The sequence below is a fragment of the Oryctolagus cuniculus genome, chromosome 17 (genome assembly GCF_964237555.1).
Source record: "Oryctolagus cuniculus chromosome 17, mOryCun1.1, whole genome shotgun sequence".
Lineage (NCBI taxonomy): Eukaryota > Metazoa > Chordata > Mammalia > Lagomorpha > Leporidae > Oryctolagus > Oryctolagus cuniculus.
Genome location: NC_091448.1, coordinates 17823196 through 17847350, shown reverse-complemented (window position 1 = coordinate 17847350; position 24155 = coordinate 17823196). Strand labels below are relative to the sequence as shown.

Here is a 24155-nt window from a genome sequence, read left to right as displayed (position 1 = left end):
CAAGGTGTCCTCTCACTCAAGGAGGGGGCCCGGCTCCTGCCCTGGGATTCGGTTGCCTTCTGTGGTCTCTCAAGCCCCTGGACTGGGGTACAAGAGGCCGCCCCCCCTCACAGGGGAAGGAAAGTTGTCTCCTGGAAGAAGCCACAGACAGAACTCACGCCCACTGCATGCACGAAGCAGCAGGAATCTGGACAGCACCCAGGAATGATCAGGGTTTCGTTGTGATATATACACCCCTTCCCACAGAACCCCAGCTCCTGCCTGGGTCTCTGCATGTGCCCTGGGCATGAGAAACTTAGCAGCACACACCAAAAGGTGCCGGGGCTGAGTGGAGCCAGAGGGTGGGCTCTGCCCAAGCGGACCACAGCCTGGGCTGGAGCCACGCCCTTCCGCCCCCACCTGGCTGGCCGGCCGGCCCCGGTGAGTTATCAGGGACTCACGCCTGGAGCACAGCGCACCTCTTCAGTGGGCTCTGAGCCTGGGCCAGGTAGCTATGAGTGTCACAGGTGCTGGGCTGCCCTCCTCCTGCTCTCCCTCACTGCCTGAAAGTGAAAGGCTGGTTAGAGCTCCGAGCTCCCCCAGCGCCACCCTGGCCCTACACAGCCACCCCCCTCCCCGTCACTGCTTCCAACAGCAGTGCCCGTCACTTCCTCTCTCGCAGAAAGCCCTGTCTGGTGGCCTCCCTCCACCTCCGACGTGTGCGTGCTGAATGTCACTGTGTCCTCTGGGTGGCCTGCATGCACAGGTCTCGCCTGTCCAGCCACACAGGAATGGCCTCCTGGGCGTGGGGCTCTCCCCGCAGCCCCCTGCGCCACAGCCACTGCCCACACAGGGACAGGCAGAGTTCAGCCCTGTCATCCCTCAAACAGCTAACACGTCGCAGGCACGTGCAGGCCTCTGGCACTGGGCACTTCCGGGCTGCACACACACAGGACGTCCTGCCTGGGGCTCTCTCTCCTGGTCAGATCAGCTCTCTGGGGACTTCCATGTCACAGCGTCCCCGTGGGATCCCATGCCTCTCTTCCTTTTACTTCAGCCACCACTGTTGAGGGCTATGAGCACGTGGCCTCAGAGGCCTTGAACCTTCTGGCTTCCTCATGGCCTGGCCACAACAGCTTTACTGAACCACTGCACCCATGGGCTGGGCTGCAGGCCAGTCACCCAATAGCTGTTTAACACCTACCACGTGTGCCAGACGCCACGCCAAGGCCCCCACCACTCCCCAAGAAGCAGGTGGTCCCAGAGCTGCTTCAGGGGAGGGACACTGGATGCAGGGTGTCCGTGGCACACACCAGAGGAACCCTGGTACAGAGTAGCTGGAGGAGGCTGGGGCCGGGCAGGCACTGTGGCGCTGCTGTTTAAGTTGTATCCCATTCCCGAGTGCCTGGTTTCAGTCCTGGCCACTCCCCCTCCAATCTGGCTTCCTGCTAACGGACCTGGGAAGCATGGAGGTACTTGGGATCCTGCCATCCATCCACGTGGGAGGTCTAGATGGAGTTCCTCGCTCCTGGCTTCAGGCCGGCCTAACCCTGGCTACCGCAGGCATTTGGAGAGTAAAACCAGCAGGTGGAAGATCCCTGTCTTTTCTTAGAAAGAAAAGAACATTGCATTTTCCCAGGAGGCCAGGCAGTCAGGAGCGGCGGCAGGGCGTGGGGGAGGGGCTGGAAGTGCACTGGAGAGGCAACAGAGCGCTTCACTCGCCAGAGCTGGTCCCGAGGGATGCCCACTGGGCAAGGGTTTGGCTCTTTTCCAGCCCCAGTGGGAACCAGGCTTCCCCCGGTGGCCAGTGGTCCCAGGCGTGGTTGGAGGGACGCCCACGGCAGTGGCTGGCCTGAGGTCCTGGGCCACAGCGGTCGTTCTTGCCCGTGCCTGCACGTAAGTCGCTGGGAACACCAAGCTCAGGCTGCACTCCAGGCCCATCCGTCAGAAGGGGTCAGGATGAGAGGACACAGGGCCATGGGGAGGGACTGCCAGGAAGCTCTACGGTGGGGAATGCAACTGCACCTGAGGGGCCAAGAGCCTGCAAGTCCCCCCCGCCCGCTCTCTCATGGGCCCTGTGCAGTGACGCAAAAAGGGAAGGAACAACTTCGTTTTGATTTTTTTCTGAGAGGCAGAGGCAGACTGAGCGCTCCTATCCATCGGTTCACTCCCCAAATGCCCACAGGGCCACGGCTGGGTCAGGCTGAACCAAGAAATACGACACAGGTCTCCCGTGTAGGTGGCAGGGTCCCAAGTACTTGAGCCTGGAATCGGGAGAGGAGCTGGGACTCGAACCCAGGCATGCCAGTATAGGATACGAGTTTAATGGCTGCACCGACACCTGTCCTGCCCACCACACCTGGAGGAAGGTTTCCCAGGCTGGGGTCTGGGAGGTCACTCTACGCCAGACTCTGAAGGATGGAAGAACGGCCGTGTGCCTGGCAGGCCAGTCACACATGGGGTTGTGTCGCCCCCTAGTGGCAAGGTCTGAGTGTGGTGCCCACGCTCCACTGCCAGAAGCGCCCTGCAAATCCTCTCCCTTCTTACCCTCTGATCGGGAAAGATTTTAGAAGAGGACTGGCCACGTGAGGCACAGATGTTCTGCGAGAACTGCCCGACAACTCCACACCCAGTGTCTGCAGGCTGCTGCCTTGGTCCCCAAACACCTGAAGATCACCCACACCCTACGGAGCACCCTGGGGAGCACAGGAGGCAGGCGAGCCCGCGCAGGGGTTGAGCGCCCACGGCCTCTGAAAAGCCACTGAAACACAACCCCTGTCTACATGATGCGGGTAACACGGGGCCCAGCTCAGAGGCTCTGTGAGGATCAGCAGGGACACAGGACAATGACCTTGCCTGACGTCCAGCAAGGGCTGCAGGTCCGACTGTCTCTGAGCACACGAGCCGCCCCCCACTCACTCCGCTCTGGTGGCTGGGGCTGCTCAGGGACCCCCAGGGCACTTCCGGGAAGCTTCTGACCGACACTGGAGTTCCTGTCCCCTGGACTGACACCCTGCCCTGATCTGACTGGTCCCTGTTCTCGCTTGTTTGTGCTTCACTTAGTTATTTCCAATAAAGCTCTCAGCTCTTCTGCTCTGGAATGAGGTCGAATAGAAACCAACACGACTCTGTTTAGGACCTGGCAAGCCCTGCTCTTCACACGCGAGTCAGCACGCACCCTCACACGATATCCTCTTCCATGAAGACAAAAGCCTCCCGGCTGCGCTCAGAAACACACCCACCAGCACTGCCCGAGAGACTCGGAAATATGCGTTAATCTAGGCTTGGGGCGGGCCCCAGGAACATTAACTTTAGAAGTTTCCCAGCTGCTTCTGAGGTGGCCAGCCCTGACCACAGAACAGCGTTTGAGAATCTCAGGCCTGGAAACGTACAAACGGGGGTCATTAATTCTTAGAGTGATCGTAAATTCCTTTACAAAATTAACTTTCCAAATAAAATAAATCTCAGCTTTATTTGACTAATGTGCTTCAAAAACAATGAGTGTAAATCCAGATTTGCAAATCAAACCCACTGAAATTCAACAGGGTAAAAGACGTTAGGATAGACGCCAGAAGTGAAGCCGGCTGGAGAACCAGGGCGCGCCCACTGGGCTGCTCCGAGTCTGGCTTAAGGTCCCACACCTGGAGTGCTGGTCCATGTTTTCTCGTACCAGCTCCACGGGGCGCTCACTAGAGGGCGCTCCTTCCCCGGCCTAGGCTCCTCCCTGGCGCGGGAGCTGTGGACCAGCTGCACCCACTAGACCAAGGTGTGATTCGCACAGGGCAGGGAAGGCAGTCACGTGATGGATCGGTCTGAGCCCTGGGGCTCCAGACACTCTGGCGGCTGCTCCCTAGCCAGGCAGCAAAGACCCACAGACCACCTCCACGATCTTGACTCCACAGCTGGGAGGAGGAGCCCCAGCGGTGTGGAGACGCTGGCACATGCCCCCACAGATGTCACGGCAGCTGGGGGGGGTGGGGCTTCTGCCCCCCCAGAGCTCAAGTCCAAATGGCTCAGGTGCCCCTTTCCACCGTTTGATGGAATCTTCAGGCACCAAGGGATGACAACGTCCAACTGTGCCTCCTCGAAGTCAGACGCAGGCTTGAAGCCGCTGCACCCCTGCCCCGCTCCACCTACCGTCTTCCCCCCGCAGGGTCCCCATGCCTTTTCAGAAGGGGTCAGAGTCCTTCCTTAGAAATCCTGCTTCGGCCCCAGAGGGTAGGAGGAATGGAGAGCCCAACTGACGGAAAGTGTGAGACTAGTACCTAGGAAACCCTTCTTACAAGCCTGGGACAATTCAGAGAATTCACTGAAAGGGGAGCGGTGCACCCCATGTGCCTGAAGAGCCCACCACGCTCCAGAAACTGCAGGCGGCCAGGGAGATGGGCAGCACACACAGCCCAGGGCACAAGTAGCCAGGGAGGAGAGCACACAGTGGGGCAAGACAACGCGACATGGCGCTAATACTGACCAGGTTTCCAGTTCTCCAGGGGCATTCTGAGTGTCCCGGGCCTAGGCTGGTGGGGCTGGCATGGCCTGTGACAGAGGAACACGCATGCTAACCAGGTCTTGCTGGCACTTTTAGTGATCGATCACAGTGGAAGGACTTCCAGACAGACTGACACAACTGGGTACTGGCAGAGCCTTAATCCAGGGCTGCTCTGAGGAGGCCCAGGTCCCTGAAGTCTGTCTGGAAGTCCACAGAGGGATGTGACGGTGACGTCTGCCCAGACTGTGGGCAGAACGGGGGCACGGCTGGCAGTTTCAAGGGAACAGAGCCAGAGACTCAGACACAGTAAAACCAGGTGAGGCTGTAACCGACAACTCACTAACCTTTGCTCACGGCTACTTTTGAGGGCACAAAAACCACCAAGGCCGAGGCATAGGTGCTAAGCTGCTATCTCTGAACCTCAAGGGCTGACCATTTTACAAGGGACTAGAAAGATCAGGAACTGGGTCTTCCCTCTCAGCCTCACCTGAGAGAGGACACGCACCCAGCACTGCCCTGTGGGTGCTTCCCTTAGGCAGCCGCCTCATGGAGGAACGGCGAGCGCTAGCCATCAGTCTCTGTGCTGCTGAGGGCGGGGGAGGCCACGAGCTAGGGTGGGTGAGGAGAAAGCGGCCTCTCTTCTCTCCTCCTCGCTTTTATTCCAGCCTACGCAGCAGCAGCCAGGAAGGTTGGAGGATGACAAGGTGTGGAGGGTGTGGACAGGCCCACCTGCAAGGCCCGCTGCAGAAGCCTTGCCAGGGCGCACATCAGCTGTGTGGCCAAAGCCACCAGAGCCACTCTTTCATCCCCCAGCGACAGCGACAGCGACAGCGACGGCGAGAGCAGGGACTTCTTTCATTCCCATAGCACTGAGCATCTTGGCAGCACTGGTTCCCTTCCAAAGCGTCACAGAACACAGAGCGGTTTGGAACTGGAGCAGAATCACTCCCGAGTGGTCTTCACAGTTAAGGTGGGCATACAGCTCGACAGGCGGCGCTGGGCCTCCCCCTCTCTCACTCACACACTCACTCACTCTCACGCAGTGGGAACACTGCTGTCACTGGGCCTGGCTGGCTCACGTCAGGTACTGCACCACGAGGAACATGACCACACAGGTGAGCAGCATCCCGCCGATCATGAAGTACTTGTCCTGGAACGCCCGCTTCTCAATGAGCCGCATCACCGTGTTGGACAAGCCCAGCATGTTGGCGATGTCGAGGATCTTCTTCTGCGTGCCCTGGGGCGGACAAGAAGACAGAGAGGAAGATCAGCTCGTTTTGCCCAGATGGGCGAACGTCTTCATGGATGAGGCCGTACCCGCACGCTCCTGGTCAGGCCTGGAACACGTGAAAAGCAGCAGCAGCCAGGAGAAACAGGTTCCCTCCCACCGGTCAACTGACTCTGGACACGGTACCGGGGCAAAGCAAGGGAGAAGGGAGTCTTCCCCACAGACGGCGCCAGGGCCGGGGCCACACAACAAAATACTGCACACATAGATCACCCTGGGACATCCCTAGGCATCTCCTACATACGTGTGTTTGTAAAAAACGACCCTTGATTCTTATTATATATATATATGAAAATAATTTTAGATCATAAGCATAGAAGCTAAAACCATAATAAAGCATCTAGAAAAAGTAAGATAATAATGTCTAAAAACTGGAAAACAGCCTGGGTATTCACCAACCAGGGCATGGCTAAACCAACTGCAGCTCACTAACACGTGGAGCTGATCGGCCACATGTCACCGAACAGGTGACACACACAGCAGTCTAAGCGCACCCACAGGCAACACTAACTTAGGTGACACGAGTTGGAACAGTGGCCACTTGGGGGCGGGGGAGTGGGGAAGAGGTCCTCCAGGACGATGAAAATGTCTCTATCTCAATGAGCGTACAAGTTATAAAGTGCGATACATTTGGCAAAATCCAATGACTTGTACAAATAAATATCTGTACATAAATTACACCTCAACAAAACAACTGTAAATTGGCATATTTTAAAGTAAAAAAAGAAAAGGCAACATCAAGAAAACCTTTTCTGGGTCTAACACCAATAATTCTTGATGTCAATCCGTTCACTTTGTACAGCAGAACCTCTGGGGACTCTACTGAGTGTAATGCATGGGTCAAAATCCTATTTATGAGTCTGAAGTGGGAAATGATGGCAAGACAGAAACGGGACAGACAGACATCAACATGAAGACAAAAGTCCCTTCTAGAAATGTCACCCTCTACCACCAAAACCAAAGGGTACTTCATCCCTGAACCAACAGCCCAAACCATCCGCACTGCTTTCTAATTTCCTTAAGCACACTGATTTCTCACCAAGTGAGACAATGAAGCAATGAATGTTGGGCAGAGCCGAGCTGCCTGTCCACGGTGCATGGACGGCAGCCACGCTGATGCCCACCCCTGCCTCCTCAGGTGAGCACAGGTGACTGAGCACGAGAAGCAGCAGTGTGGGGCGCTGTGCACAGGCATTCAAACCACACCGAGAGGCCTCAGCAGGACACCCCAGGCCAGACTTCACTGCTGTCAGAGACCACCGAAATGCTCTGTCACGACAGCGACAGTGAAAACTGGACTTCTGGTACAGGCCCTGCTTGGTTCACAGAGCACTTCAGCACCGCGTGAGGTTCGAAGGCCAAGGCTGTAAAACCACCCCAGAGTTGTTTCAAAAAATCAGGAAAGCAAAAATCGGCCTGAACCAGGTGCTTCGGCCCAGCTCCTTCCCGTCATCTCCACTGTTTCTCTCCCTCGTTTCAGGCGGGAGATTCCCCAAACTGGGGGTGGGGGCGCGGGGCAGTGTTGATCCAGAGACCAGACAGGCATCTGAGTGCTGTGTGTGCAGGACCCTCAGGCATCAGCCCCAGCCACCCGACAGGCTGCCCAGGGCTTCACCTCCGCCAACAGCGCAGGGGGCAGGGGCTGCGGGCGCCTCAGTGACACCAGGCTTCAGCAGGAAGCCAACCTCTGCTTTAACAACAAGCTCTACCGCCACCGGCTCTCCACCCCTGCGACCCGGAGCCCTGCCCTGGAGGGCCCGGTTTTTCTGAGGGAAAGGAGACCAGCAGCTTTCTGAAGAAAGGGCAGACTCATCTACAGGCGTCAGCACGGATGGCTGCAGGTGGCCGCTCTGGGAGGGGAGCTGTCGCGGCCACTGCCACTGTCTGCAGGCGGCTGGCCCGACCCGCTCCCTGGCAGGGACCGCAGGCGCTGTTCAGATATGCATTGGAATCCCCTGGAGCTGTCAGGCTCAACCCGGTCCAAGAAAAACTGAGATAAAGCTCACACTTCCGAGTGACTGTTTCTCACAGCTTAGTGGCTGGGAGCGCTTCGCTCACAGGGGACCACACCCTGATAACGGCAGAGCCCACACCCCGTTATCCACCAGGGTTGATACAGGAAAAGGGCTGACGCTGAAACATGGGAGCTGACATCAGAGCCTGTGCAGTGTTTCTGTAAACCACTCCCTGGGGGTTCAGTCTCAGCAGTGCCAATGGGGCGGGGCGTCTGGGAATACCTGCGGGGCCCCAGGGGAAAACCACCCTGGAGTGAGGTGTCGGGCAGAGCGTGGCCGCGCCTCCATTCTTCCAAGAGCAGACCCTAGCACGGGCCTTCTCAGCCCACTACCGGATCCCTCACGGGGGCAGCCACTTTCCTAAGGTCAGTCAGTGGGAAAAGACCTAGATCCCAAGAAGTCACCTCACAGCTCACTTCAAACACTGGGTGCTTTTGGGCTCGACTCCAACAGGAAGGATCTCAAACTCAGGGACTCTGATTCACCCTCACAACACCACAATCAAGGACACACAACCCAAACGAAAACGCAAGTGCCACACTTGGATGAGGCCAAAAGAAGAAGCCTTCTCCCTGTCTCCCAGCGGGACCCCACCTTCAAGGTCAGCCTCTGGGCCCTCAGTCCCTCCAGAATACTGTGCCCGCCTCCAATGAGGTCATCCATGCCGTGGTGAATTTTCTGGAGGGAGGAGTTAAACTGCAGTGATTCATCCATGGGTATGGTGGTGTCAGAGTCCTGTGAAAGAAAGGCAGGCACTGTTAACTCCGCGTGCTCCTCAGCTCCTGGGGTCTGACAGCACGACTGCCAAGGCCAAGGCAGAACAGCCAGAGGGGTGAGACTCAGAGGACTCTAACAGAGAAGAAAAAGCAAAGCAAGGATCTGAGGGGGCCTCTGTTTGCACAGACGAGAACTTTCCTATCCAAATGAGTACACTGCTAGTTCCCACACATGAAAAATTTCTCCTAAGATCTCCCAGGGCTTTCTCCTAAAAGTGTTCTCCAGCCACTCACTAACCAGCTTGTTCCAGTGTCCCTCTACTTAGCCTCCCTGTAATGTGGAATTCAATGCTTCCTTTATTCTTCAGCTACTTTATAGCTTATCCCTCCACTTAGCCTAAGAAGAGATTGGGCATTTCACTGAAGGCCTAAAGGTGCTGAGGTTGGTACTATACTCCTGAGCAGGCCAGGAAAGTTTGTTTAAAAAAAAAAAAAGGGGTGGGGTGGGTTGGTGCTATGGCATTGTGGGTAGAGCTGCTGCCTGCAGTGCTGGCATCCCAGGTGGGAGCCAGTTCAAGTCCTGGATGCTCACTTCTGATCCAGCTCTCTGCTATGGCCTGGGAAAACAGTGGAGAATGGCCCAAGTCCTTGGGCCCCTGCACCCACGTGGGAGACCCGGAAGAAGCTCCTGGCTCCTGGCTTCAGATCAGATCGGCTCAGCTCTGGTAGCTGTGGCCATCTGGGGAGTGAACCAGTGGATAGAAGACCTCTCTCTCTCTCTCACTGCCTCTCTGTAGCCCTGCCTTTCAAATACATAAATTAAAAAAAAAAAATTGCCAAAAAATGAAGGGAGAAAAACTAACATGGGTTAAAAATCCCTCACCCAGATGCTCAGGACCAGAAGCATTGCCGATTTCAGAGCCTTCTAGATTCTGCAATACTCGCACAGACTTTGCACAAAGAGGGCAAACCCTCTCGAGCAGCATCATGCTGGTGCTCAAAAAGTCTTAGACTTTGGAGCATTCTGGATTTGCGATTTCTGCACGAGGGACGGTGACCCTGCCTGACCAAGGACGTTCCACTTTACAGGCTCATTGCCTACACTCCCTGGAAGAGAAGTCACCTGAGCTATCCCAGCTTACAGACGAAGAAACTGAAGCCCAGAGACAGCCCATCCCACATCACACGGCTGGTAAGAAGCCCAGCGGGGCAGGAGTCCCGCACGGCTCTCGTTTCATACTGAAAAGTGACTGCACAGGAGCGAGTCTCTGCCCCCCTCTTCCTCCTGACAATCACAGGCCCTCCTGCCAACGCTACCTCCTGAACCCCAGTGCAACTGGCACAAAGATGTTTGCTGCTCAAGTTCACGATCGTTTTCCATGCACATCTTCAGTCACCCCTGTTGACAGGGGAGCTGCTCACAGGCAGCGGTCACATCATTTAATTTTCTAGGACGTTTTAGTCTGAACCCTTAAATAGTGCTCTGCACACAGCTAAAGCCCGGTGGGTCAAAAGGTTCCAGTGTCTGAAAGAATGAGTGAGGAGACTGCTCTTCCTTTCTCTGGTAAGAATAAGCATTTCCTGAGTGCTCTTTCCCTCCCAGCTGAACAGGTACGGCTGACACGCTGCAGTCTCTGAAAATGTACACTGCTCCAGGTCACAGGACGACGTCCCGGGCCCGCTGCAGGCACAGCAGCACACCAGGCACGAAACAGCAGGATCCTCAGCCTTCATCGCGGCTCTGAAAACGCCTGAATACACACCCTAACTATCAAAGCCCAGGCAATGATTCCCAGCGTGCCTGATAGTTCATCACATTTCTGAATTGTTAGTCATTGTGACTTGACTGCTTACTCTGGAGAAACGAAAACTATGCAGGCACATTCGGAAGCACCGCGGGGAAATTTACTGCAGAGCCGAACATCTGCAGAGGGAGAGATGAGCTGAATTTCGATGACGGGCTTTGAGAGCTGGCACCTCCTTAGAAAGTGAAGCTCTGTAGAAACAAAACCCAAAAACCTGAAACCTCATTCGGTGGAACACATTACACAGGACACAGAAAAGGACCAGTACGTTCGCAGACATGGGCAGGAAATGACCCTTTAGGGACTGAAGGGCAGTGACAAGGGAGTCTAAAAAAATCAAACACGCAAACCAACAGGCCATTTTCAAACAGACTCAAGCCAGGCAGTCTATCTAACACTAAACATCTGTTAACAAATTCCTCCAAATTGCTGCTCAGACTAAGGGCAAAAACATTTTAATGCACCTGACACTGGAACCACACACACACCCGGCACAATGGCCATTGCCCGGAGGCAGCTTTGCAATGCTGCCCCCTCTACAAATGGCCTAAGTTCTAATCACCTGTCTCTATCTGACCATGTGAACTTCCACCTCTCTGCATCAGACCAGTCAAACCAGGTAATTTTCACCTCTGCTCATTCCCCATTTAACTGCTTCCTCTTCAGGTTTCCCTGCTGGAGAGAGACCGCCTGCACAGGTTCAGGCTCTGTGGCAATGTACACAGTCCACCGTTGTTCCATGTGGCCTCCTCGGTGACAGTCTGCTTCAGACGCCCCCAACAAGGTGAGGCTCCACACCCGACATCCCGGCAAGCGCCTGGCAGCCCCACAGGTGCCTGGCTTACGTTCGTGGTGAAGGTGCGGGACAGAAGCTCCTCTCGCTGTCTCTCCTGCTGCTCCCTCGCGTAGCGGCGGTGCTGGAAGTTTCGGAGAGCGGTCTGCAGGTGCTGGACATCATACTTTAACTGTTCGACACGACTGGAATTGATGGAGAGAGAGATTAAATTCCAGGAACCCAGGGCGGCACAGCAGGTGGTGGGCAGGCTTGTATTAAGGCAGGAGGATGACTCCCTACTGCTCCCCAACCTGCCCTCCAGCAGAATGAGCTGAATCAAGGACAGTGCGAGTAAAGAAGCAGTCTGTAGCTGAAGTGGGGCTGTGCCACACAGACGCCAGCAGCTTTGCCTAAATATCTTCTGGTCCTGACTTTGGATACATGACAGGGAGCAGGTGACAGGAAGCAGGTTTCACGACCTCTTCCTGACCTTCTGTAGATTACACGCTCCCCTAAAAGAAGCCTAAGGGCAGCTCTCGGGTAAAGCACCAGCAAGGTTTCATGAAACTTCTGGGAACAGGGACTGGGGGTGGAGCTGCTGGGGCAGTTTCACGTTAGGTTTATGGTGGCGTTCCAAGCTTTGCTTCAGCACTGAGATGACTGAACCCAAGAAGCAGCCAGCGGAACCACAGAGCACAGCCAGGCTCCCCGGCACCATCAGGCTCCACAATGTCATGGATCGGCCCAGAAAAACAGGGCTGGAGGCAAAATTTCAAAACGACACAAAGAGTTATGGGATTCTGGGCCACAAACCTCACAGGCTTTGCCTCGTAGGGGTCCGAGAGAGATCTGCGCTCTCTGGGGGTGACTTCATCTTTATAGTCTCAGTGTTTCAACACACGCATGGATTTCCAGCACCCCCGGAGGAAGGCTGCCCTCAGGGACCCAGTTAGGTAAGAGAGCCCTGTCAGGGCTACCACTCACAGTTTGGCATTCTGCCTTTTGTTAGGGGGCTCCTTGCTGGACAAAATCTCCAGACGTTCAAGACGGCTGAATACCTGGTCTATGCTTGCTTGGATTTCATTTTCTACTACTGCACAAAAGAGAAAAAAAGAATAATTGCTGAGAAAGAGACAGTGAACTCAAATTAGAATGATAAACATTTTTCTATATCCAATAAACTAAAAAAATTCATATTTCAAAAGAAAAATGTATATACCAATGAAAGGAAAAACATTCAAGGTATAAGTTTGTGTCAAAATATGTATGTTCACACACACACACATACCCACAGAGCTATTAATGCCCTAACAATGTCAATGTTTAAAAAGCCAATGTAAGTCTGCAGAAATAAATTTCTTATCCTTAGAAAATATAATGAACATTTAAAGGTTGTCCAAATAAATATTTTAAGCTAAATTTTCCAATATAGGCCTCTTTTCCTTTGAGACTAGTTTCAGATATGGATTATAAAAACCCAGCAAAAAGACAGCCAGCTGAACTCCATACAATAATGAGGCTTTAGGCCGGCGCCGCGGCTCACTAGGCTAATCCTCCGCCTAGCGGCGCCGGCACACCGGGTTCTAGTCCCGGTCGGGGCACCGGATTCTGTCCCGGTTGCCCCTCTTCCAGGCCAGCCCTCTGCTGTGGCCAGGGAGTGCAGTGGAGGATGGCCCAGGTGCTTGGGCCCTGCACCCCATGGGAGACCAGGAAAAGCACCTGGCTCCTGGCTCCCGCCATCGCCATCGGATCAGCGCGGTGCGCCGGCCGCAGCGCGCCGGCCGCGGCGGCCATTGGAGGGTGAACCAACGGCAAAGGAAGACCTTTCTCTCTGTCTCTCTCTCTCACTGTCCACTCTGCCTGTCAAAAAAAAAAAAAAAAAAAAACAAAAAAAAAAAAAAACAATAATGAGGCTTTAAAAAAAAGTACAAAGGGAAAATTAGCATGTGAAACACTGAGTTCCATTAAGGCTTTCGGTCAGAATGGGTGGCTGAGCAATGCTGGCATCCCCAAATAAACCAGATATCTATAGGAAAAGCCCAGGAAAGAATCCACAAAGGTAAGCAGATATGATAAATACAGTCATTTTCCTTATCCCTTTGGATAAGATAGTCAAAATTATCCTTTTTCCATTTCTAGTCATGTAACAGTGAGATCCTTGAGGAGGCAAAGTCCGATGGACGGAAGCTAAACTGTGTACAAAAAGAAAGCATCCAGACTGTTCCTTGGCCCATGGAGAAGTGATAGCGAGGCCCAGAGAAGAGCCCCTTCCCACGCCTTCAAGCCCACTGCAGACAAACACCGTTTAGAACAACGTGGGGCACAGGACCCAGATGTGTTTGGAGCTATGGAACAAAACATGAGAACCGGAGAAACGGACCTGGCGAAAGCAGGCAGTGAGGTGAGAAGGCAGCTTCTGGGGTGGGGTCTGTGCATCTGATTCAGAAAAAGGTCTCCGCTTAGAATAAAAGAGCGGGGCTGGCGCTGCGGCACAGAAGGCTAAGCCTCCACCGGCAGTGCCGGCATCCCATATGGACACTGGTTTGAGTCCTGGCTGCTCCACATCAGATCCAGCTCCCTACTAATGGCCTGGGAAAGCAGTAGAAGACAGCCCAAGTACTTGGACCCCTGCACCCACGTAGGAGACCCAGAAGAAGCTCCTGGCTTCGGTCAGTCCCAGATCTGGCCATTGCAACCATTTGGGGAGTGAACCAGTGGATGGAAGATTTCTCTCTGTATTTCTGCCTTTCAAATACATAAATCTTTTTTTTTTTTAAAGAACAAAACAACTTCAAAAACAACAAGCAGCATGCTTAAGAGAAACTTCTGTGTGAGAACTAAACTAATTAATATTGCTGTTGGTTTCTGAACAATCCTCCTAAAAAGCCACAGTTCTCAGCTCTGAAGAAACGGCCAATTCCAGTTAAACATCTTTGAATTTTTATGAAGTGCATTCCTCTGAGGACGAGGTCATTCGATTAAGACAGATGGAGGAACGAGCTTCCATTCCCATAGGGCCATGTCAGGTTGAGTGGAGGGCTAATGGGGGATCAGCCTAGCAGGATTCCAGAGGGCACAATCGGGGAAATCAGTGACTTTGCCAAGGGGTTTTTCTGTCCACCGAACAACAAGACTCATTCCAGGCTGAATCGCGAAGCCCCTGGGGCAGAATGCAGTCAGGAAACCCAGCCCATTAGCACCGTGTCATCAGAGAAAGGACTCTGGTCTCGTGGTTAATTACTCACAGTGCAGAGACTGCTTGTCTGCCGTCTCCAGGCGTCCCATGTGAGACTGGATCTCGTGGACCTGCCTATCAGGGAAGAGGGAGGAAATGAGTGAGACGGAGCAATCAACAGCGCTTCAGTCGGGAAAGACGGTTTTTCTGATGCCAACACGCAACTGATTTAAATTGACAGCACTGCTGAACTGTGTAATTTCTATGTGGCACTTTAGGCCACACATTTTGGCACAGTTTCTACTATCTTAACACTCATAATATTACTAGTAGGCAGCTTTTATTTAGTGATTACCATATCTGAGACTCTGCTAAGCCAATAACCAACCCATGAGGAAAGTACTATTATCACCCTCATTTTATAAATAAATGACTGAAGTCCACAAAGTCATATAAATTGTTCAACGTCACACAGCAAGTGATAACCTCCACCTGGATCCGCCTATCCCCGCTCTGTCCTATGACCCAATGTGCTGAGCACTGGTCTGCACTAGGAAGAGTCAAAAGGCAAGGGAGATAAAACCCTCATCCTGGAGAAACACTGTAATTAGGGAAGACAGACCAGATAGACATGACAAAGTCCCAAGAAGACTTAAGAGAAAGCCAGCACACCTAAGCGTAAACAAACAGAAAGTGCAGGAGCCATGCGCAGTGGTGCGGAGCAAAGCCAAGCAAACAGAAGGGCCAGAGTTGCAAACAAGCAGGCTGGGGGAGTCTGGCGGATGGAGGGAGTGTCACTGAGCATCACTTCAAAGATAGGAGGCATGATTTGGTGTAGGAAGACATAAAGACAAGGACATGCAAAAAGGCACATCAGGTGGACGACATGAGCTTGGTCAGTGCCAAAGAGCTGGGTCAGAGAGGAGAGAGGGGTGAGATGATTAATTAGACAAAATATTCAGAGTCAGGCCCTGAAGACAAGGATGTCTCGTAGGTAAGCATCCTTCCCAGGCAACACAGGGGATTCTACCTCACCTGGAAACGTAACATGGTCCCAGACATCAGGCCTCAGAGCATTCTCTGCAGGCTTCTCAATGCTTGGCCAAGGTCACCCTCACCCCTCTCTCCTCTACTGCAGTGTGTTAAGATATCACCTGCAATGCCTGGCATCCCAAATCAGAGTGACAGTTCAAGCTGTCATCCCATATGAGTGCAGGCATCCCATAAGAGTGCTGGTTTGAGTCCCTGCTAATGCACCAAGAAAGGCAGCAAATTCTCCAAGAACTTGGGCTCCTACTATCCATGTGGGAGACCTGGATGGAATTCCAGGCTCCTGGCTTTGGCCTGGCCCATGCCTGCTTGTTGTGGCCATTTGGAGAATGAACCAGAGGTAAAAGATCTCTGTCTCTTCCCTCTCTGTAACTCTGCCTATCAAATAAATAAATCTTTAAAAAGAAACAAAACCTACTAGTATCAACATAAGAGATTCTCTTTAGGACAATATTAAGTGGAAAAATAAAAACCCAACAGTACGTGAATTATCTTTCTTTGGTAAATCAAAGACACACAAAACAGTAATATATATTGCTTGTGGATACAAATCTAAGAGGAGTAAAATCATGGAGAGAAGGGTGACTTCAGGGGTTGAGGGAGAATGGGTATTGCAGCTTTTAACTCAACTTGTCTTTCAATCAATAATCAGAGGCATCTGTGTTAAATATGAGTCCTGACCTACAGGTTTATGTTATTCTCTACTTCTGTATATCTGAAGTCTTTCTGAAATAACCAAATGCAATAGGTATGCTTGATGTTAACACGCAAGGGTTTAAGTAGGATCATCATTTATCTACTCATTCATGCACTCACACATTCCCAAGTGGCACGGATTACCAACCACCACAGCCCACAGCAAGCAGGAAATAAAACCACAGGTACTCCTACAGCAGGAAAGGCAGTCTGGCGGTGCCACAGGAAACAGATGCTGATTCCCTTGGTAGTTCCTCAGGATACACTACAGCAGATTCAGCCTGATGACACTTCAGAGGGAGAGACTCAGGGCAGGCTGAGGAATGGCACCCACAAGATGCCAGGGGAAACTTCCAACATTTCTCCACAGGGCTACCTTTGAATTTATACTTTGTTCAGTATTTAAAAAAATCAATTTATGCTTACAGAATTTGCATGATTCTGTGCTATGAGTGCTTAGGATGTTGTATGATAAACCAAAGATTAACATTTTTTTTCAGGCTAAAAATGGTAAAAAGAAATTTGTTAGAGATGGAAAATATTTTGCCATTCTGGGAGCCACCTGTTAAAGGAACCCTATCACGGACAGGTTTCCCCACATGAGAGGCACAGGCTGACTGAGGGGGTCAGCAGTCAGAGGAAGTATCCAAACAGCTCATGACACTAAGTCTCTGGGAAAAAACGAAACAAAAGCCCTTAAATGAAGCCACGAGTGCCTTCACCTCCGCAGTGCTGGTGTGTACAGGAGGAGAAACAGGCCCGCCCTCTGCCGTGCTGCTGCTCCCTACGAGGACTCGGAGCCAAGAGGTGCGCGTTTCCACGTGACGGGTTTCAGTCAACACAGAAAAAATGAGACTAGGAACCGTGTCTTCAAGAAAAGGAAAGGAAAAGATCTCCTGCACGTTTAAACTGGGATCTTATGGAAGGAGGTCCTGCCAGTCCCTTTCAATTCTTGCGTTCATGAGGACAGCAGGAGGGATGATGCTAACACTCTAAAAACATTCTTCAGCTTGCTTTGCTATTACACCACTTTCTAAGCCAAAAAGGATGACCTTTAAGAAATCACAGGAATAGGGATGTCTGATGCTGCTTGGGGGGTGGGGAGGACGGAGAGTAAAGCGCTGGCATCCCATATGGGCGCCGGTTCGAGTCCGCGCTGCTCCACTTCCGATCCAGCTCTCTGCTAAAACGCCTGGGAAAGTATAGAAGATGGCCCAAGTCCTTGAGCCCCTGCAACCGCGTGGGAGATGTGGAAGAAGCTCCTGGCTCGGGTCAGCACAGCTCTGGCCGTTGTGGCCATTTGGTGAGTGAACCAGAGAATGGAAGACCTTTCCGTTTCTGCCTCTGCCTCTCTGTAACTCGTCTTTCAAATAAATAAATACATCTAAAAAAAAAGATGCTGCTTGGTAACACACCCCACACTCCATACTGCAGAGCCCGGGTCCAAGTCCCCACTCTGCTCTCAATCCCAGCTTCGTGCTCATGTACCCACTTGGAGGCAGCAGGTAAGGGTTCAAGTAGTCAGGTCCCTGGACTGAGTTTTGAGCTCCTGGCTTCGGCCTGGCCCAGTCTAGGCTGTTGTGGCAGCTAGGGGCTGAACCAAGGGGCAGGTGAACTCCATCTGTTTTCCAAGTGAATAAATAAATAAGAAATTGCAGGGATACAGTAGTGACTTTCCCCACCCAATTTCTCTTCACCATGAACAAACTAGAAGATACAGCCAGTAAAGTGATTCCAATTTCCAAATTCCAGGTTGAAAGGAAAGAAGTGTAAAACAACAAAGTAATATGAACAGCATGGTAGGAACTACTAATACGCCGAGTGGAAAACCTGTTTCAACCTGAACTGAGTATCAGTGGACACACCTGAAGACAGACTGGAACAGCTGATCCACATGTACAGCTGAGAAGTGTGCAGTACACAGTGGCCTCAGCCTGCCTAGCGTGGCTTCATGGTGGGCTTGGACCGCAAGGGTCACTGCTGCTGTTTTAAAAAAAGATTTACAAGAGATCTAGAATGAACTTTTACAATGGGACCATTTTTTAATGCCCATGAAATGATCCGTCCACTTCCATCTTACACACCCACTTTGCACCCATGCTGCCTCTGACCACTGTGAGCGGGAAATAGAGCTTTGGGGTTAAAAAGCCGGCCAAAGATCTAGTTCCATCTCGTACAACCTGAAGGACACTGAGTGAGTCACTTAACTTTTGCTGTCTCCATCTCCACTGTAAAACAGATACTAATGACAAACGCAGACACTTCTACAACCACTGGGATCTCAAAGCAGAAGCCTGGCTACTGGCTTCTCTATAACGTCCATCTTTAGTGTGTAAGTGTAAAACGTTCATCCTGCTTTTCATCTTTCCTTTTCATTCATTCTTCAGGTAGTTCAGTTTCCAAGAGATGCAATTTTAAAATGTTGCTCTAACTGCAATGCACCTTCAGGGAGGTGGCAAGAGATAACCACATATTGGGTTCAAAGTTCCCGTAAAATTAATACGCTCAGTTGCTACTGTGTCAATTCAGCTACAATCACTTAATTTCTGCATTTGCAAAAGCTAACTTCTGGTGCTTACACGGCTCCACGAGTTTTCTTCCAAGGTGCCCGATCACCAGCCCTGGGGAGTTGAGAGGAGCCTTACAGTTTCACCAGCTCCAACTGTCGTTTCACAGAAAGGAAAACAAAGCAGGAGGTCCAGAACCAGGATTCCCACTCTCATTCCGGTACCTGAAAGCAAAGGCAGACAGAACCCTCTGCTGCATGGAAGAGGGCAAACTCCTTAAGAGCAGGGCTGTGCTGCCAGCACCTGGGATGGTACCCAACACACAGCAGGAGCTCAGTAAGTACTCACAGAACAAACGATGACATGCGGAGGGCCTAACAGTGGTAAGGCCACACTGGTCTACTGTTTATTTTGATAAAATGTTATTGAGACAGAGGCACATCAATTCATCTGTATACTGTCTATGGCCGCTTTCACACTGTAACAGCAGAGCTGAGTGGTCAGCTCAGAGCCTGAATATTTACTATCTGGCCCATGATGGAAAGACTTGGCAAACCCTGCCAAAGTTCCAGGGTGGGTTGCTGGCGACCTGCACATGCAAGTGGTTCATCTGCACTCCACAAATCTTCTTTGGACACCATTTGGTACTCTTCTTCTAAACTACCCAGAGTTTGTTCTCCGTGGTCAGCTACTGCTGCGTTGGTAACAGGTACAGCCTGAGTCGCCCTGAACAAAATTATTCCTGCAAATAAACTGGGTCACAGCCTGCTTAACAACTTCCTTTAGCCAGCCAGACGGGGCTGTACACAACAGATGAACTTCAAGGCACCACTTAACCCACTCACTCTGCTACCCTAAAAGGTCTACCCTTTCTTAGTAATGCAGGCATAATTTGGTTTCATTCCTTTTTCAAATGACTCACGGACTAGTTTTTAAGTCCTCTCCTATAATTTTTATATGGGAACAGGGCTCCTCAGTGTGTAAAAGCAAACTGTCATCACAAAGTAGACTCCATATTTTCACCTACCCAAAGTGAACACTTCATCACCAAAAGAAAAAGGGACTCCCATAAACTCAGAAAATGAAAGAGCCAAAGCATCATCGTGCCCGTGTTCTAAACGCTCCACAGCAACTGTTTCGCCGTCAGTTTATCAGGGAGCCTGGCTGCATGTTTCACTTCATTCCCAGGCCCCGTGTTTACAACAGAACTGGAGCATCAATGTGAATGTTCTCAAAATATAAACTTCAGCAAATAAAAATCCAGGGCTAAAAGACACCTGCACTTCCATGTTCATTTCAGCATTATTCTCACTAACCCAAGTGTCCATCAGCAGAGGAATGGACGGCAACAACACGTAGTCTACACATACAATGGAACAGTGTTCAAACGCAAAAAGAAAGGAGGGGCAGCATTTGGTGCAGCTGTGAAGACCCTGCCTGGGATGCCCGCACCCAATTCCAGCTGCCCTGGGAGGCAGCAGCGGTGGCTCAAGTAGTGAGGTCCTTGCCAGGCCTGTAGAAGATGTGGACTGAGCTCCTGGCCCGTGGCTGCCGACTGGCCCAGGCCCCACTGCGCGGACACTGGGGAATGAACTAGTGAAAGGGAGCGCTCTCTCTTCACCCCCTCTTCCAAATAAGTAAAAACAAATGAAATCTTGGGGAAAAATTTAAGTGAAATTCTGATACATGCTACAAGATGGATGAATTCTGAAAACATCACGGTAGGTAGGTGAAATATGTCAGACACCAAAGGACAAACACCGTGCAATCCTTATAGGTGAGGTGTCTGGAATAGGAAATTCATAGAAACAGAAAGCAGAACTGAATGAGGGGCTCCGGAAGAGAGGAACAGGGGGTCACTGCCTAACAGGCAGAGTTTCTGTTCAGGATCATGAAAACCTTCTAGAAATGGATAATGGTGATGTGAGTTGTGAGCACACTTAACGTCACTGAAAAATGGCTAAACTGGTTAAGCTTTATGCTACATTTTAACCACAATAAGAAATAGATCATAAGCCCCCCCCCCCAAAAAAAAACCCAGAATAAGTATGGCCCTTATTACCAACCCCAACTACCTATCTCGGCAAGTCCCCCCAAAATGCAGAACAATGTGAATACAGCACACTACCAACGAATTTAAGTTATGGGAAGCTAAGTCAAAATTCGATTTCCTTAAAGGTAACCCGTAACCAGAAACGACAAACAAGCAATAACAACTACTTTACAGCAATTTCTTAACTAAAAATGCGGTCTTTAGTTCAGTCACACCGGAATAAAAATGCTTTTTTTTCTATGAGCCCTGAACACAGGTGACCCTAACCCAAACAGAACTCCTACGGGCAGGGGTCGTGACCCCCTCACTGTCTCCCCACGAGCGCCACGGTGGCAAGTGTTAAAACCTGCAGGTGCGACTTTCCCTTCACTCAGCCTACCCAGCAGGTAGTCAGAGCTTGCAGACCCCAGGAGCCGTCCACCCTCACGGCTCCCGGTTCCAGGAGGGACCCCGAGTTCGCGGCTGACTTGGGCATCCCGCCCGGGACTGCGCTTCCGAGTCACGCTCGGCGGACTCCATGTCCACCGCGGCGGAAGCCCAAGCCCGCAGCCTCGGGGGCTGGCCTCTCCTGGCCCCACACCCGCCCGCCCCCCGACGCGGCCCTCACTTGTGCGTTTGCTGGTATAGCGGCTCCATGTCGCCGGCCTCAGCGCTGGCTTCCTGGGAACACGTCCTCACAGCCCCCTTCCGGCTTCCGGCTTCCGGCTTCCGGCCGCAGGACCTCCCTGCACAGCCGGCCAGGGCGCCCGCGGGCACGCCTTGTTGGCGGTGGTTGCGAGATTAGAGAAGGGGAACAAGAAACGAGATCGGCAGAGTCGGGCCAAGTGTAGCGAGAGGTTCGGCCTCACGCAACGGGCGAGGACGCGTAGGCTTTTGCGGAAGGTTGGCTTCAGAATCGAGTCAGGCATTGGGAAGGACAGCCGCGGGGTACCCAGGGAGGCCCTCGGGTCCAGGTGGAAGGCGAGCCGGCGGATGCCCGTGCCTAAGGGCGGGATCCGGGGCGCGAGGGCTCCTGCTTGCCTTCGCTTTAAACCGTGTAGCTGTGGGCCCGCAGGTTTCACTCGTCACTGGCTTCCGCGGCGCAAGCTCCTCTTTCTCAAATTTGCCCTCTCCTTCGCCCTTCTCCTCCTGTCCTGTTTACGCATGCAGTAGACCCGCATTGAGTGAGTGATTATTGTGTGTCGTGTGTGATGCGGGGTGATGCCACATGGAGACTGAGGAGAAAATATGTATACAGACAAACGCCCTACAGGGGGAGAACCCCAGGGAGGACGAGCTGGGCGCGGGCCGCCTCCAGGAGATTCAGGAAAGACGGTGCCCTTGCGACTTGGGAGAATTCGGACAGACCTTGAGCGTTTCCATCCGTCCAGGCTTATCTGGAGGTCCTCCCAAGGGAGGGGACGTTCCTCTTCCTTTGACAAGTTGATGCATCTATTTTCCTGTATCCTGGATCCCACCCGGTTTTGTGTCCCAAGAGACTGCCCAGTCATGTACATTGTTCCCCTAACGTTAATTTTCCACTTACTTCAATATTTAATGAGCACATACGATGTACCATGGACAGATACTGAGGATACATAGCAAGAAGTCCCTCAAATCTCCTATATATGGGGCCGGCGTCATGACATAGCAGGTTGAGTCTCCAATGCCCAGCTGCTCCACTTCCGATCCAGCTCTCTGCTATGGCCTGGGTAAGCAGCTGAGGATGGCCCAAGTCCTTGGGTCCCTGCACCCATGTGGGAGACCTGGAAGAAGCTCTGGGCTCCTGACTCTGGCCTGGCCCAGCCCCTGCCCAGCCCTGTGGCTATTTGGGGAGTGAACCAGCAGATGGAAAATTCCGCCCCCCCCCCCCTCTCTGCTTCTTCCTTTCAAATAAAGAAAAAAAAAAAAATAAATGTTTTAAAAAAATCGGCCAGCGCCGCGGCTCAATAGGCTAATCCTCCACCTTGCGGCGCCGGCACACCGGGTTCTAGTCCCGGTCGGGGCACCGGATTCTGTCCCGGTTGCCCCTCTTCCAGGCCAGCCCTCTGCTGTGGCCCGGGAGTGCAGTGGAGGATGGCCCGGGTGCTTGGGCCCTGCACCCCATGGGAGACCAGGAAAAGCACCTGGCTCCTGGCTCCTGCCATCGGATCAGCGCGGTGCGGCGGCCATTGGAGGGTGAACCAACGGCAAAGGAAGACCTTTCTCTCTGTCTCTCTCTCTCACTGTCCACTCTGCCTGTCAAAAAAAAAAAAAAAAAAAAAAAAAAAAAATCTGTCTCACAGTCTGTTGCCAGGGCTAATCATACCCTCACACTGTGTTAACAAACAAGTAGGGATGTTACAAAGCACCATTTCCCTAGGGAAGAGCAAGACAACTTCATGGACTAAATAGTATGTGAATAGGGCCCTCAAAAAAAAATACAATTTTTTTTAAAGATTTATTTATTTGAAAGAGTCAGAGAAGGAGAGGCAGAGAAAGAGAGGTCTGCCACTCCCTGGTTCACTCCCCCGGTGACCACATCAGCCAGAGCTGTGCTGATCCAAAGCCAGGAGCCAGGAGCTTCTTCCGGGTCTCCCACACAAGTGCAGGGGCCCAAGCACCTGGGCCATCTTCCACTGCTTTCCCAGGCCATAGCAGAGAAGAGAGCAGGATCAGAAGTGGAGCAACCGGGACTCGAACCGGCACCCATATGGGATGCAGGCACTGCAGGCAGCAGCTGTGCCCACTGTGCCCCGGCACCAGCCCCTAAGTCAGTTTTGGCAGTGTCTTGCATATACTAACCACTCTGTAAGCACACCCATTCCTTGTATTGGCCTGGGGGAGGGAAGGGGGAGGCGTTTGTGACTGAGGGAATAGCCGGTCTAAGCAAACAGGTGATACTAACCTGGGTCGCTGTGGGTGGGTTGAGGGAATGGGAGGGCAGTAACAGTATTGGTTGAGAAAAACGTCTGACTTAGATGTTTTTTATTCTAGAGGTAGCTAACAGTGACCAGAGGTTGGATTGATTTTTTAAATGTCTAAGCCGTGCCTTGCTTTCTGTGGGCCTCACAGTTCGTCTGTGATTGAGATCTCTGCCTGCCTCTCAGTGTCAGGGCTTCCCGTGTGCGGAGGCTGACGTCTCCTTAAGGCCTTCCTCCTCTCCATTCTCCTGGAGTCGTTTCTCGGCTCAGCAGAGGCCCCTGGCCTCGTCATCCTGCATTCCGTGAGCTCGGGCTGATTGCAGGCACAATGCAAAGGCGGGAGTACACTGAGGACGAGACACTGTCTCGCCATTGAAGTTCTTTAACGTACTGGCAGGAAGACATCCACACAGAGATACTGGGGCGGTGTTGTGGTGCAGTGGGTCAAGCCCCTGCTTGGTACCCTGGCATCCATACTGGAGTGCTGGTTTGAGTCCTGGCTGTTCTGTTCCAATCCAGTTTCCTGCTAATGTATCCTGGGAGGCAGCAACTGATGGCTCCAAGTGTTTGGTCCCCTGTGACCCACATGAGAGAGTCAGATGGAGTTCTGGACTCCTGGCTTTAGCCTGGCCCAGCCCTGGCTGTTGTGGGCATTGGGGAGTGGATGGAAGATCTCTCTCTATGTCTGTTTCTCTCTCTCTTTTCTCTCTCTCTGTCTTTGCCTT

General features: G+C 52.3%; 1 protein-coding gene across 3 annotated transcripts; it reads right to left on the bottom strand.

The window, feature by feature from the left end:
* Positions 1-3432: 3432 nt before the first annotated feature.
* GOSR2 (golgi SNAP receptor complex member 2) lies at positions 3433-22450 on the bottom strand. Of its 3 annotated transcripts, XM_070060585.1 has the most exons (7): positions 21156-21235; positions 18568-18719; positions 14313-14377; positions 12052-12160; positions 11138-11270; positions 8366-8506; positions 3433-5705 (listed from the first exon to the last, which is right to left on the bottom strand). In XM_070060585.1, exons 3-7 carry the CDS (start codon positions 14350-14352, stop codon positions 5544-5546), a joined length of 585 nt encoding a protein of 194 aa, XP_069916686.1. In that variant the 5' UTR covers positions 14353-14377; positions 18568-18719; positions 21156-21235; the 3' UTR covers positions 3433-5543. The 3 variants fall into 3 exon arrangements, with proteins under 3 accessions (XP_069916686.1, XP_002719497.1, XP_017204737.1); XM_002719451.5 differs by lacking the exon at positions 18568-18719 and having other exon boundaries at positions 21156-22450; XM_017349248.3 differs by lacking the exons at positions 8366-8506; positions 18568-18719 and having other exon boundaries at positions 21156-22450.
* Between the last annotated feature and the right edge of the window lie 1705 nt (positions 22451-24155).